Below are 15,125 nucleotides of genomic sequence, written 5' to 3'. Positions count from 1 at the left end.
GACTGTGTACACCAGCCCCAGATATGATGAAGGCTGGTATACGGTCACCACTAAGAATGGCTATATACCCTGCCTGCCTGTATACAGCTACAATAGTCCTGAGAAGGACTCTTCTCCTGTACTCCGACCTGGCTATACACTGCCTGCCTGTATACAACTACAATAGTCCTGAGAAGGACTTCTGGTCACACTGTTTGCAGCCCTGCTACGGAAATAACTATAAAGGGCCGCAAACCTTTCCCTGAAGCAGCAACACTCTCCCTGCACTGACTGTCTGGATGGCTGTGTGCAGAGCACAGCGCGCCCGCCGGTATAAAGGCTCGGTCACGCTGTGCAGGCCGGCCAATCACTCCAATTCCACAACTAACAGGGCTGTGGCATTGCAGTGGTCTGCCAGCCAATCCCTGCATGAGGGCTGGCTCTCAAAAGAGCGCCAACATGCAGGGATGAAGACCACGAGTACAGCACGAGTATCGCGAGATTACTCGGTACCCGCCGAGTAGCCCGAGTACAGTGATACTCGTGCGAGTACCGAGTAGTGACAAGCGTACTCGCTCATCACTAGTTCCCAGTGATGGATATCTAAGAGAGTAATAGGTTCCCAGTGATGGATATCTAAGAGAGTAACAGGTTCCCAGTGATGGATATCTAAGAAAGTAACAGGTTCCCAGTGATGGATATCTAAGAAAGTAACAGGTTCCCAGTGATGTATATCTAAGAAAGTAACAGGTTCCAAGTGATGGATATCTAAGAGAGTAACAGGTTCCCAGTGATGGATATCTAGGAGAGTAATAGGTTCCCAGTGATGGATATCTAAGAAAGTAACAGGTTCCCAGTGATGTATATCTAAGAAAGTAACAGGTTCCAAGTGATGGATATCTAAGAGAGTAACAGGTTCCCAGTGATGGATATCTAAGAAAGTAACAGGTTCCCAGTGATGTATATCTAAGAAAGTAACAGGTTCCAAGTGATGGATATCTAAGAGAGTAACAGGTTCCCAGTGCTGGATATCTAAGAGAGTAACAGGTTCCCAGTGATGGATATCTAAGAGAGTAACAGGTTCCCAGTGATGGATATCTAAGAGAGTAACAGGTTCCCAGTGATGTATATCTAAGAAAGTAACAGGTTCCAAGTGATGGATATCTAAGAGAGTAACAGGTTCCCAGTGATGGATATCTAAGAGAGTAACAGGTTCCCAGTGATGTATATCTAAGAAAGTAACAGGTTCCAAGTGATGGATATCTAAGAGAGTAACAGGTTCCCAGTGATGGATATCTAAGAGAGTAACAGGTTCCCAGTGCTGGATATCTAAGAGAGTAACAGGTTCCCAGTGATGGATATCTAAGAAAGTAACAGGTTTCCAGTGATGGATATCTAAGAGAGTAACAGGTTCCCAGTGATGGATATCTAAGAGAGTAACAGGTTCCCAGTGATGGATATCTAGGAGAGTAATAGGTTCCCAGTGATGGATATCTAAGAAAGTAACAGGTTCCCAGTGATGCTTTTTACTTTCTTCCTAGAGCAACAGCATGCAAAAAAAGAAGTGCGCTTGATTGACATGTTACAGGCCAAGTTCATCATCATAAGCCACAGAGGGCACATGCACAGTGAAGCTAGGTGTTCTGGCCCTGGTTTCATTTGCGCACCGCACATGCGCTGGTGCCATTGGAGATGGCTTGTAATGGCGTACTCATCCTGTGAGATGTTCACAAGCCTGGAGGTGCTCCTAGAGCTTAATTGGGAACCTGTTACCAGCCAGGATGATGTCTTGGTTGCATTTTGGGGGCCTAATTTCTGATTCAGGTTTTCTTTATTTTTTTTTTCTGTGGTGACCATTGTAAGTCTTGCAGGATGGTGTGTTTCTTGCAATATCAGAAGAACATTGTAAAATGGAATATAGCTTGCAATATTGATTCTTTGATTTTCTATGTATAACATGTGTTTGGCTTGATGTACACTGAACAAAAATATAAACGCAGCATTTCTGTGTTTGCTCACATTTTTCATGAGCTGAACTCAGATCTAAAGGTGGTGTCACACATAGCGATGCAGCAGCGATCACGACCATTGATCTGACCTTATCAGGATTGCTGCTGCGTCGTTATATGGTTGCTGGTGAGCTGTCAAACAGGCAGATCTCACCAGCGACCAGTGACCAGCCAGGAGCGACGCGTGGAAGCGTAACTAAGGTAAATATCGGGTAACCAAAGAAAGCATTCTCTTGATTACCCGATATTTACCTTAGTTACTAGCGTCCGCCGCTCTCACGCTGCCAGTGCCGGCTCCCTGCACTCCTAGTTAGAGTACACATCGGGATAATTACCCGATGTGTACTCCAGCTACGTGTACAGGGAGCAGGGAGCCATCACTGGCAGCATGAGAGCGGCGGACGCTAGTAACTAAGGTAAATATCGGGTAATCAAGGAAAGGGCTTCTTGGTTACCCGATGTTTACCGTGGTTACAGCTTACCGCAGGCCGCCAGAAGCGTCTTCCTGCTCCCTGCTCGCTTCAGTTCGTCGCTCTCTCGCTGTCACACACAGCGATGTGTGCTTCACAGCGGGAGAGCAACGTCCAAAAAATGAAGCGGGACATTCAGCAACGACTGGCGACCTCACAGCAGTGGCCAGGTCGTTGCTGGATGTCACACACAGCGATAGCGACGGGACGTCGCTGCTACGTCACAGAAAATGGTGACTTAGCAGCGACGTCGTTGTCGTCGTCACTATGTGTGACACCACCTTAAGACTTTTTCTATGAACACAAAAGGCCTTTTTCTCTCAAATATTGTTCACAAATGTGTCTAAATCTGTGTGAGCAGTTCTGTGCCGAGATATTCCATCCACCTCACAGGTGTGTCATATCAAGATGCTGATTAGACAGCATGATTATTGCACAGGTGTGCCTTAGGCTGGCCACAATAAAAAGCCACTCTAAAATATGAAGTAATATCACAGAGCACAATGCCACAGATGTTGCAAGGTTTGAGGCAGTGTGCAATTGGCAATATTTGGAGAAAAAAGGCCCTTTTTGTACATAGAAAAAGTCTTAGGCTATGTGCCCACTGGAGAAAATACCTGGATTTTAGGGACTTTCCAGACAAATCCGCAGGTTTACGCAAGTACAGACACTCCCCATGTTATCCTATGGGATTTGGGGAGTGCTATATCAATGCTACAGTATGTGCGGCTGCGGAAAATGCTGCAGATTTCCTGCAGCCGCACGTTACTCCATGTCAATTATTCATGCGGATTTTTCCGCGCGGCTCTCTATACTTACCTGCCTTGACGGAGCTAGGAGCTGGCTGGAAGAGGTGGGGGTGGCCTGCATGAGCTGCGGTCACGTGGCCGCCCGAGCTCCGGTCATTGACAGCTGGAGCTCGTCCAGGAGCCGGCCGGAAACCAAGTTGCTGTGCGATACAGGTAAGTATGCACTCACCGATCACTCCAGCACTTGTTCTGCATTGATGATACAGTGCCCAAGCCTTGGTACTGTATTCTCAATGCAGAATGCCCGCAGCATATCCACACCAAAAACGCAGACAAAGTTGTGCTGCGGATTTCTGGGAGCTTTCTGAATGTCCTGCGAATATATCCGCAGTGTGGACACATAGCCTTACATTTGAGGGGTCAGCTAATGAAAAATGTGAGCAAAAACAAGTGTTGCTGTATATTTTTGTTGAGTGTAAATCCTACAGTGAGACGAGCTCCATATGTAACGGCTAAAAGGAGTATGGTTTCATTTCTATCAGTCATACATATTTATTTGATTTTCTGCACTATGCCTTTTTATGTATATGATTTTTTTAATAAGTGTTTTTTCTTTTATCCTGCTTTGTCCAGTTATTGTCGGTGCCAAGGAATGCCAAGTTGAAAGTGCAGATGAGGTGATGAGCCTTCTAGAAGCTGGCAGTGCCGTCCGGCACACTAGCACCACTCAGATGAATGAGCGCTCCAGCCGCTCTCATGCAATCTTTACTATGAGTATAAGCCAACAAAGGGACGCCAATGATGGTGATACAGAAAATGGATCAAACAAGTTGGTTCAGATGATCTCTTCAAAATTTCACTTTGTAGATTTGGCAGGTTCAGAAAGAGTGACCAAAACGGGGAACACTGGTGAGAGATTTAAAGAGTCCATCCAAATTAACAGCGGTTTGCTTGCTCTTGGGAATGTAATAAGTGCACTTGCAGATCCAAAAAGAAAAAACGCGCATGTTCCATACAGGGATGCGAAGATTACTCGTATTCTTAAAGACTCCCTAGGTGGGAATGCACAAACAGTTATGATTACTTGCATTAGTCCTTCTACTTCTGACTTTGATGAATCTTTGAATTCTCTTAAGTACTCCAATCGAGCCAGGAATATCAAAAACAAGCCAATTGTAAACTATAACCCTGACTGGGATCGAATTGATGAAATGGAGCTGGAGATAAAGGCACTTCGGGAAGCTTTGCAAAATCAGCAAAGCAGTAGGGTAAGCCGAATCAGCCAGGCGTCTCAAGATTGGAGCCAGGACAAGTCCAGAATTCGGGCTGTGGAAGAGCAACTTGCCCAGTATCAGCTGGAATGCTTTAACCATCGACTTTGTACAGAGGAAGCTTTTGATCTGCTAAATGAACTTAAGGATATTTCTGGTCTTAAAAATCCCCAGAAGAACAGACTTCAGAGTTGGCTGGCCATGGCAGAGAAAATGAGAAGCGATATCATTGCGATGTCTGGAACTGATGGTGCAGATACTGGAAGCCAAGAGGAGCCGCATCATATCACCATACTACAGCTGAAGAGGGAGCTGAAGAAATGCCAGGTATTGTATGGCAGATCTACATAGATTCAATACAATGAGGCCTGGAATGGCAGCCCCTACATTTTGCCTGCTCTTCTGCCGCTGTCCAGCAGTGGAGCTGGTGTCCAGACGTATACTTGGTGGTTGAAGCCATATATTGACTTTTAGACTATCATATGGTCCCCAATCTTGTTTAGTTTGCTAGAGTATTAATAACCCCTCCGGAAATCTTTTCATCCACTTTTTAGTGATAACTAAGACTGTCCTTATGGTGTTTTTCGATTCTCAGCTTGAAAGGTTATTTCTTTGTCGCTCCATTGGGAGACCCAGACAATTGGGTGTATAGCTTCTGCCTCCGGAGGCCACACAAAGTATTACACTTTAAAAGTGTAACCCCTCCCCTCTGCCTATACACCCTCCCGTGCATCACGGGCTCCTCAGTTTTATGCTTTGTGTGGAAGGAGGCACACATCCACTCATGCATTCTCAACTTAGTTATGTCGGTTGGAAGAAAAGAGGGCCCCCACGGGGCCCCCGGCATGTTCCCTTCTCACCCCACTATGTCGGCGGTGCTGTTAAGGTTGAGGTACCCATTGCGGGTACAAAGGCCGGAGCCTCATGCCGTTTTCCTTCACCATCCCTTAGTGGCTCTGGGAGAAGTGGGATCCTGACCGGTCATCCATTCACTGGGACCGGGCTCCCTCCGCAGCCCCTGTGGGAATCTGCTGGACAGGAGTCTATTCATACTCAGGGACCGGGCCCTGCATCTATAAGGTACTCTGTGTCCCCATGGGGATTGTGCATGGAGCGCCTTCTTCCCGGACGCTGCAGCAGCTGCTGATTTGTGAAGACCGGCGGACTTCCGCGCCGACCGCGCCTGCTTGTCGGCCGCGGTCTTAAATTTAGTCCTCGGCTTCATCGCGGCCTAGTAGCAAAAATCCCACCCCCGGGCCTGCCTGTCAGGGGTAAGGGCGGGACGGCCGGCCTGACGTCGGCTGTGAGGGCCGGAGCATCCTGTATGTTTCCTCCCCCCTCACTGATCACTGTGGGGACCCCAGATTCCCGCACTTTTCTAGCACCGCCCACGGCTCCACTCCTCCCCTGAGAGCTCCGGCAGCCATGTTTTTGGCATTCTGCCGGTGGAGGATTATCAGAGAAGAGCTCTGCAGCTCTGGGAGACCTAAGGCAGGGAATCTGGAGGACACACACTCCGCTTTTTAGCGGTCGGTAAGCCACACCGGTCACCCGGTGCTGGTCCCCCCCAGGGTGCCGGAATAGATACGTATTTATATACATATTTCTGTTCGATCGGGCTGTATACCCCTTCCCATATACCCTCAGTGATCACTCTCCTAGGAGACAACAGCATGTCGTCCACAAGGAGCAAAGGTGCTAAGGCACAGGGTTTTTTGCGACCTGTACCTCTTGTGCGGCTATGTTACCTGCGGGTTCCACCTACCCTCACTGTGAGCAATGCTTGATCCCTGTTTCGCTTGCTCATCCGGAGCCTCGGTCACTAGTGGGCCCCTCGGCTCATGTAGACCCCCCTGCTCCCCCTGTCCAAGCGGCAGGGACAGAGTTTGCTGCATTTGCTGAGAAACTCTCTGAGTCACTTTCACAATCCATGGCTCAGTCTATGGACAAATGGTCTGCCAAGCTGCTAGAAGCTTTGCAGTCCAGACCGGTCCTTACACAGGCCCCGGTCCCCGTTAGCTCGTCGCCTCCAGGCCCCTCTCGGTCCGCGCCGCAGCGCGCTCCCAGGTTGGGCCCTAGGTCCCACGCGGAGGACTCCTGCCCGGACCTCAGTCCCAGACCGACTAAGCGGGCCCGCTGGGAATCTTCCCCGACTTCTTCATGCTGCTCGAGTTCCCAGCTCGAGGACTCTCTGGAGGACGAGGCGGACGTCGCAGCTCAGGGCTCTGAACCTGACGTTGCCCTCCATCTTGATACACCTGAAGGGGACGCCTTAGTAAATGATCTTATCTCGTCCATCAACCAGGTGTTAGATCTGTCTTCCCCGCCTCCACCTGTAGAGGAGTCGGCTTCTCAGCAGGAGAAACACCAGTTTCGGTTCCCCAAACGTACACGGAGTGCGTTTTTCGATCACTCTACCTTCAGAGATGCTGTCCAGAAGCCCAGAGCGGTTCCGGACAAGCGCTTTACTAAGCGCCTTACTGACACACGTTACCCCTTCCCCTCTGACGTAGTTAAGGGTTGGGCTCAGTGTCCCAAGGTGGATCCTCCAGTCTCTAGATTGGCGGCTAGATCTGTGGTATCGGTGGCAGATGGCTCATCGCTAAAGGATGCCACTGACAGGCAGATAGAGCTTCTGGTGAAATCCATCTATGAAGCCACGGGCGCGTCTTTTGCCCCGGCCTTTGCAGCCGTGTGGGCACTACAAGCTATCTCAGCTTGTCTGGCTGAGATTAATGCAGTCACACGTAATTCTGCTCCGCAGGTTGCGTCTCTGACCTCTCAAGCATCAGCTTTTTCTTCCTACGCCATGAACGCAGTCCTAGATTCTGCTAGCCGTACAGCGGTGGCATCCGCTAATTCTGTGGCAGTCCGCAGGGCCATGTGGCTGCGCGAATGGAAGGCAGACTCGGCCTCCAAGAGGTTCTTAACCGGTTTGCCGTTTTTTGGCGACCGATTGTTTGGCGAACGATTGGATGAGATTATTAAGGAATCCAAGGGAAAGGACTCCTCCTTACCCCAGTCCAAACCTAAGAGACCTCAGCAACGAAAAATTCAATCGAGGTTTCGGTCCTTTCGTCCCTCCGCCAAGTCCCAATCCGCTTCGTCCAGCAGGCCGGAGAAAGGCCAGAGGAACTCCTATGCGTGGCGGTCTAAGTCACGCCCCCAAAAGGCCGCCGGAGGCGCTGCCTCCAAGGCGGCCTCCTCATGACTTTCAGCATCCCCGAACCGCATCCTCGGTCGGTGGCAGGCTCTCCCGCTTTTGCGACGCCTGGTGGCCACATGTTCAAGACCGATGGGTGAGAGACATTCTGTCTCACGGTTACAGGATAGAGTTCAGCTCTCGTCCTCAGACTCGTTTCTTCAGCACCTCTCCGCCCCCCGCTCGGGCCGACGCACTTTTTCAGGCAGTGGTCACTCTGAAGACAGAGGGAGTTGTGATCCCTGTTCCCCGTCAGGAACATGGTCGCGGCTTTTACTCCAACTTGTTCGTGGTGCCAAAGAAGGACGGATCATTCCGTCCCGTTCTGGACCTCAAACTGCTCAACAGACATGTGAGCACCAGACGGTTTCGGATGGAATCTCTCCGCTCGGTCATCGCCTCGATGTCACAAGGAGACTTCCTAGCATCGATCGACATCAAGGATGCTTATCTCCATATGCCGATCGCACCCGAACATCAACGCTTCTTGCGTTTCGCCATCGGGGACGAACACCTTCAGTTCGTGGCATTGCCTTTCGGCCTGGCGACAGCCCCACGGGTGTTCACCAAAGTCATGGCATCCGTTGTGGCGGTCCTACACTCTCAGGGCCACTCGGTGATTCCCTACTTAGACGATCTCCTAGTCAGGGCACCTTCTCGGGTGGCGTGTCAACACAGCCTTACAGTCGCTCTGGCGACTCTCCAGCGACTCTCCGGTGGATAATCAACTTCCCAAAATCCCAGTTGACACCGACTCAATCACTGACTTACCTCGGGATGGAGTTTCATACACAGTCAGCGGTAGTCAAGCTACCGCTGGACAAACAGCTTTCCCTGCAGGCAGGGGTGCAATCTCTTCTTCGGGGTCAGTCATACCCCTTGAGGCGCCTCATGCACTTCCTGGGGAAGATGGTGGCAGCGATGGAATTGCGCGAACGGCACTGCCTCCATCTGCGGCCACTCCAATGGGACATTCTCCGCAAATGGGACAGGAGGTCGACTTCCCTCGACAGGAACGTCTCTCTGTCCCTTGCAACCAAGACGTCTCTTCAGTGGTGGCTCCTTCCCAATTCTCTATCGCAAGGAAGATCCTTCCTACCCCCAACCTGGGCTGTGGTCACCACGGACGCGAGCCTGTCAGGGTGGGGAGCGGTTTTCCTCCACCACAGGGCTCAGGGAACCTGGACTCCGGTAGAGTCCTCCCTTCAGATCAATGTTCTGGAGATAAGGGCAGTGTATCTAGCCCTATTGGCCTTCCATCGGTGGCTGGAGGGCAGACAGATCCGTATACAGTCGGACAACGCCACTGCCGTCGCATACATCAACCATCAGGGCGGCACACGCAGTCGTCAGGCCTTCCAGGAAGTCAGGCGGATTCTGCAGTGGGTGGAAGCCACAGCCTCCACGATCTCCGCAGTTTACATCCCGGACGTAGAAAACTGGGAAGCAGATTTTCTCAGTCGTCAGGGCATGGACGCGGGGGAATGGTCTCTGCACCCAGACGTGTTTCGAGAGATCTGTCGCCGCTGGGGAACGCTGGACGTCGATCTCATGGCGTCACGACACAACAACAAGGTCCCGGCCTTCATGGCACGGTCTCAGGATCACAGAGCTCTGGCGGCGGACGCATTAGTTCAGGATTGGTCGCAGTTTCGACTGCCTTATGTATTTCCTCCTCTGGCGATGCTGCCCAGAGTGTTACGCAAGATCAGGTCCGACTGTCGTCGCGCCATTCTCGTCGCTCCAGATTGGCCGAGGCGATCGTGGTACCCGGATCTGTGGCATCTCACGGTGGGTCAACCGTGGGCGCTTCCAGACCGCCCAGACTTGCTGTCACAAGGGCCGTTTTTCCATCTGAATTCTGTGGCCCTCAACCTGACTGTGTGGCCATTGAGTCCTGGCTCCTAGCGTCTTCAGGGTTATCTCAGGATGTCATTGCCACCATGAGACAGGCCAGGAAGCCAACGTCCGCCAAGATCTATTACAGATCTTGGCGGATCTTCTTATCCTGGTGCTCTGATAATGGTTTTTCTCCCTGGCCATTTGCCTTACCCACTTTTCTTTCATTCCTTCAATCCGGAATGGACAAGGGTTTGTCACTCGGCTCTCTCAAGGGACAAGTATCGGCGCTCTCCGTATTTTTTCAAAAGCGCCTGCCCAGGCTTCCGCAGATCCGCACGTTCCTGCAGGGAGTTTGCCACATAGTCCCACCTTACAAGCGTCCGCTGGAACCCTGGGACCTTAACAGGGTGCTAACGGCTCTTCAGAAACCACCTTTCGAGCCGCTGCGGGATGTCTCTTTATCACGTCTTTCGCAGAAGGTGGCATTTCTAGTGGCAGTTACATCACTCCGAAGAGTGTCGGAGCTTGCAGCGCTGTCATGCAAAGCCCCCTTCCTGGTTTTTCACCAGGATAAGGTGGTTCTGCGTCCTGTCCTGGAATTTCTCCCTAAGGTGGTATCCCCTTTTCATCTCAATCAGGATATCTCCTTGCCTTCATTTTGCCCTAATCCAATTCACCAATGTGAAAAGGATTTGCACTCTTTGGATCTGGTGAGAGCACTCCGGTTCTACGTGTCTCGCACGGCGCCCCTGCGTCGTTCAGATGCGCTCTTTGTCCTTGTCGCTGGCCAGCGTAAGGGTTCGCAGGCTTCCAAGTCAACCTTGGCTCGGTGGATCAAGGAACCGATTCTTGAAGCCTACCGTGCTTCTGGGCTTCCGCTTCCTTCAGGGCTGAAAGCCCATTCTACCAGAGCCGTGGGTGCGTCCTGGGCATTGCGGCACCGGGCTACGGCTCAGCAGGTGTGTCAGGCAGCTACCTGGTCTAGTCTGCACACTTTCACGAAACACTATCAGGTGTATACCTATGCTTCGGCAGACGCCAGTCTAGGTAGGCGAGTCCTTCAGGCGGCGGTTGCCCACCTGTAAGAGGGGGCCGTTTTGGCTCTTTTTATCGAGGTATTCTTTTACCCACCCAGGGACTGCTTTTGGACGTCCCAATTGTCTGGGTCTCCCAATGGAGCGACAAAGAAGAAGGGAATTTTGTTTACTTACCGTAAATTCCTTTTCTTCTAGCTCCTATTGGGAGACCCAGCACCCGCCCCTGTGCCCTTCGGGCTGGTTGTTCTTTTGTGTACACATGTTGTTCATGTTGAATTGTTCTTTTGGTTCATGGTTCAGTTCTCCGAACATCCTTCGGATTGAATTTACCTTAGACCAATTTATAAGTTTTTCCTCCTTCCTGCTTTTGCACCAAAACTGAGGAGCCCGTGATGCACGGGAGGGTGTATAGGCAGAGGGGAGGGGTTACACTTTTAAAGTGTAATACTTTGTGTGGCCTCCGGAGGCAGAAGCTATACACCCAATTGTCTGGGTCTCCCAATAGGAGCTAGAAGAAAAGGAATTTACGGTAAGTAAACAAAATTCCCTTCTTTTAGGTCTGGGCGGACCCGGACTGGAAAAGTCTCGATCCGTGTGGTTTCAAAGATGCCCGGGTGCCAGACCTGGGCCTGAGATTCTGGGTGTTTGATCCAGATTCGGCACTGGGGAAATTAAAAAAAAAAAATAAAATAAAGGAAAAATGAAGAAAACAAGAATGAAGTGAGCGCTTCATAATTACCGAGGCTCCATCATGGCGGCACACTGCTGCCAAGTTGAGCATTCACTTCCTGTGTCGCGCATTAGGCTCATCGCATACACACGGCTTTCCCTTCTTTCCCCAACCATCGGCCGTCCTGTTGTCTGTGATTGGTTGCAGTCAGACGCGCCTCCAGCCTGTGACAGTGTCTCCTGCAATCACTGACAGACGCTGTATGCGGGTCAGTACCAAGGTATAAAAATAAATAAATAAAACAATTGGTGCAGGGGTCCTTCCCACCCCCCTTCCCTCTCCTATCCGGTATTGTCATACGCAGCAGAGATAAAGCCCATGCTACAGCTCCACCCCTGCACTTATCTTGGCTGTGTATCAAAAGAAGAGGAACCACATGCGACTTTTTTTTTTTTTTCTTTTGTTCAATTATTTAAATAAATAATTAATTAAAAAAAGCGACATGCGGCTCCTCCCGATTTTCATACCTAGCTATGATAAAGCCATCTGGGGGCTGGTATTCTCAGGCTGGGGAGACCCAGCCTAAAAATATCGGCCTCCAGCCGCCCGGAATTGTCGCATCCATTAAATGCGATAAGCACGGCGCTTTACCAGTTCTTCCCATTACCCTGGTTCGGTGGCAATCAGGATAATATCAGGGATTATTAACAGCCCACAGCAGCTACTAAACCCTAGAATAGTGATGGCAGGCGTTTATGACACCCGCATCACTAATCTGGAAGTGAAAGTAAATAAAGACAGACACCAAAAAATGCTTTATTTGGTATAAAAGACAAAACCTCTTTCACCCCTTTATTAACCCCCAAACACACATGCAGGAATCCACACGAGATCCCACGGCGATTTAGCTTTACCATATCTGAATCTCACAGCGAGCGCCATAGAACATGACTGTCCGCTGTGAGTGCAGACAGACAATGACTGAGCCGCAATGGGTGATGACGTCACTCTGCTTATTTGCGGTTACAGCTGGATATTCTCATGGTCCTCCACCTGTAACAGCAGGTAACCTGACCTCAGGTGACCTCAGTAAAGTCAGTAGCCTCACCTCAGATGAGACCTGTATCTCCTGGCAGAAAACAGTGGGGGGGGGGGGGTTTGCCAAGAGATGTAGATTTGGTGCTGAAAATTTTACACCATATTCCTGCACCCAATCTACACCTCCTGGCAAAAAAACGCATCACTACCACTTGCAGTATAATGCGGTAGTGATGAGGTTTTTTGCCAGGAGGTGTACATTGGGTGCAGGAATATGGTGTAAAAAATCAGCACCAAATATACATCCCTTGGCCCAAAAAAATGTAAAAAAACCTTTTTTTTTTTTTCTGCTAGGAGGTGCAAATTTGGTGCTCAAATCTGGTGCAGACGAGTTCAGCAGCAAATGTGCACCTCCTGGCAGAAAACCGCGGTAAAAAAACGCATAAAAAATGGCGTAAAAGAAGGGAATTTTGTTACTTACCGTAAATTCCTTTTCTTCTAGCTCTTATTGGGAGACCCAGACGATTGACGATTGGTGTATAGCACTGCCTCCGGAGGCCACACAAAGCAATTACACTAAAAAGTGTAAGGCCCCTCCCCTTCTGGCTATACACCCCCAGTGGGATCACTGGCTCACCAGTTTTAGTGCAAAAGCAAGAAGGAGGAAAGCCAATAACTGGTTTAAACAAATTCTCTCCGAGTAACAACGGAGAACTGAAAACCGTTCAACATGAACAACATGTGTACCCGCAAACAAACCAAAAATCCCGAAGGACAACAGGGCGGGTGCTGGGTCTCCCAATAAGAGCTAGAAGAAAAGGAATTTACGGTAAGTAACAAAATTCCCTTCTTCTTCAGCGCTCTATTGGGAGACCCAGACGATTGGGACGTCCAAAAGCTGTCCCTGGGTGGGTAAAGAAATACCTCATGTTAGAGCTGCAAGACAGCCCTCCCCTACGAGGAGGCAACTGCCGCCTGCAGGACTCTTCTACCTAGGCTGGCGTCCGCCGAAGCATAGGTATGCACCTGATAATGTTTGGTGAAAGTGTGCAGACTCGACCAGGTAGCTGCCTGGCACACCTGTTGAGCCGTAGCCTGGTGTCGTAATGCCCAGGATGCACCCACGGCTCTGGTAGAATGGGCCTTCAGCCCTGAAGGAACCGGAAGCCCAGCAGAACGGTAGGCTTCAAGAATTGGTTCTTTGATCCATCGAGCCAGGGTGGCCTTAGAAGCCTGCGACCCTTTGCGCTGACCAGCGACAAGGACAAAGAGTGCATCCGAACGGCGCAAGGGCGCCGTGCGGGAAATGTAGATTCTGAGTGCTCTCACCAGATCTAACAAATGTAAATCTTTCTCATACCGATGAACTGCATGAGGACAAAACGAAGGCAAAGAGATATCCTGATTAAGATGAAAAGAGGATACCACCTTCGGGAGAAACTCCTGAATGGGGCGCAGCACAACCTTGTCCTGGTGGAAGACCAGGAAGGGAGCCTTGGATGATAGTGCTGCCAGCTCAGACACTCTCCGAAGAGATGTGATCGCTACCAGAAAAGCCACTTTCTGTGATAGTCTAGAAAGTGAAACCTCCCTCAGAGGCTCGAAGGGCGGCTTCTGGAGGGCAACTAGTACCCTGTTCAGATCCCATGGATCTAACGGCCGCTTGTACGGGGGTACAATATGACAAACCCCCTGCAGGAACGTGCGCACCTTAGGAAGGCGTGCCAAACGCCTCTGAAAAAAGACGGATAGCGCCGAGACCTGACCTTTAAGGGAGCTGAGCGACAAACCTTTTTCTAACCCAGATTGCAGGAAAGAAAGAAAGGTAGGCAATGCAAATGGCCAGGGAGACACTCCCTGAGCAGAGGACCAGGATAAGAATATCCTCCACGTTCTGTGGTAGATCTTAGCGGACGTGGGCTTCCTAGCCTGTCTCATGGTGGCAACGACCCCTTGGGACAATCCTGAAGACGCTAGGATCCAGGACTCAATGGCCACACAGTCAGGTTCAGGGCCGCAGAATTCCGATGTAAAAACGGCCCTTGGGACAGTAAGTCTGGTCGGTCTGGTAGTGCCCACGGTTGGCCGACCGTGAGCTGCCACAGATCCGGATACCACGCCCTCCTCGGCCAGTCTGGGGCGACAAGTATGACGCGGCTGCAATCGGATCTGATCTTGCGTAGCACTCTGGGCAAGAGTGCCAGAGGTGGAAACACATAAGGGAGCCGGAACTGCGACCAATCTTGCACTAGGGCGTCTGCCGCCAGCGCTCTTTGATCGCGAGACCGTGCCATGAAGGTTGGAACCTTGTTGTTGTGCCGTGACGCCATTAGGTCGACGTCCGGCACCCCCCAGCGGCGACAGATTTCCTGAAACACGTCTGGGTGAAGGGACCATTCCCCTGCATCCATGCCCTGGCGACTGAGGAAGTCTGCTTCCCAGTTTTCTACGCCGGGGATGTGAACTGCGGATATGGTGGAGGCTGTGGCTTCCACCCACATCAGAATCCGCCGGACTTCCTGGAAGGCTTGCCGACTGCGTGTCCCCCCTTGGTGGTTGATGTATGCCACCGCTGTGGAGTTGTCCGACTGAATTCGGATCTGCTTTCCCTCCAGCCACTGCTGGAAGGCTAGTAGGGCAAGATACATTGCTCTGATTTCCAGAACATTGATCTGAAGGGTGGACTCCTGCTGAGTCCACGTACCCTGAGCCCTGTGGTGGAGAAAAACTGCTCCCCACCCTGACAGACTCGCGTCTGTCGTGACCACCGCCCAAGACGGTGGTAGGAAGGATCTTCCCTGTGATAATGAGGTGGGAAGAAGCCACCACTGCAGAGAGTCCTTGGCCGTCTGGGAAAG

At 50.8% G+C, this 15,125-nt stretch overlaps 1 protein-coding gene across 5 annotated transcripts in view; it reads left to right on the top strand.

The window, feature by feature from the left end:
• KIF27 (kinesin family member 27) overlaps positions 1 to 15,125 on the top strand; it is a 202,743-nt gene that overhangs the window by 55,677 nt on the left and 131,941 nt on the right. For 4 of the 5 annotated variants that reach the window (XM_075318344.1, XM_075318353.1, XM_075318327.1 and 1 more), the window contains one exon: positions 3,841 to 4,805. In XM_075318344.1, coding sequence (XP_075174459.1) covers positions 3,841 to 4,805 — 965 coding nt within the window. The remainder of the gene's footprint in view (positions 1 to 3,840; positions 4,806 to 15,125) is intronic. The other variant, XM_075318363.1, reaches the window with a different exon arrangement.

The sequence above is a fragment of the Anomaloglossus baeobatrachus genome, chromosome 1 (genome assembly GCF_048569485.1).
Source record: "Anomaloglossus baeobatrachus isolate aAnoBae1 chromosome 1, aAnoBae1.hap1, whole genome shotgun sequence".
NCBI lineage: Eukaryota > Metazoa > Chordata > Amphibia > Anura > Aromobatidae > Anomaloglossus > Anomaloglossus baeobatrachus.
The sequence above is the reverse complement of the archived record's forward strand: the minus strand, read 5'-3'. Positions and strand labels throughout refer to the sequence as shown.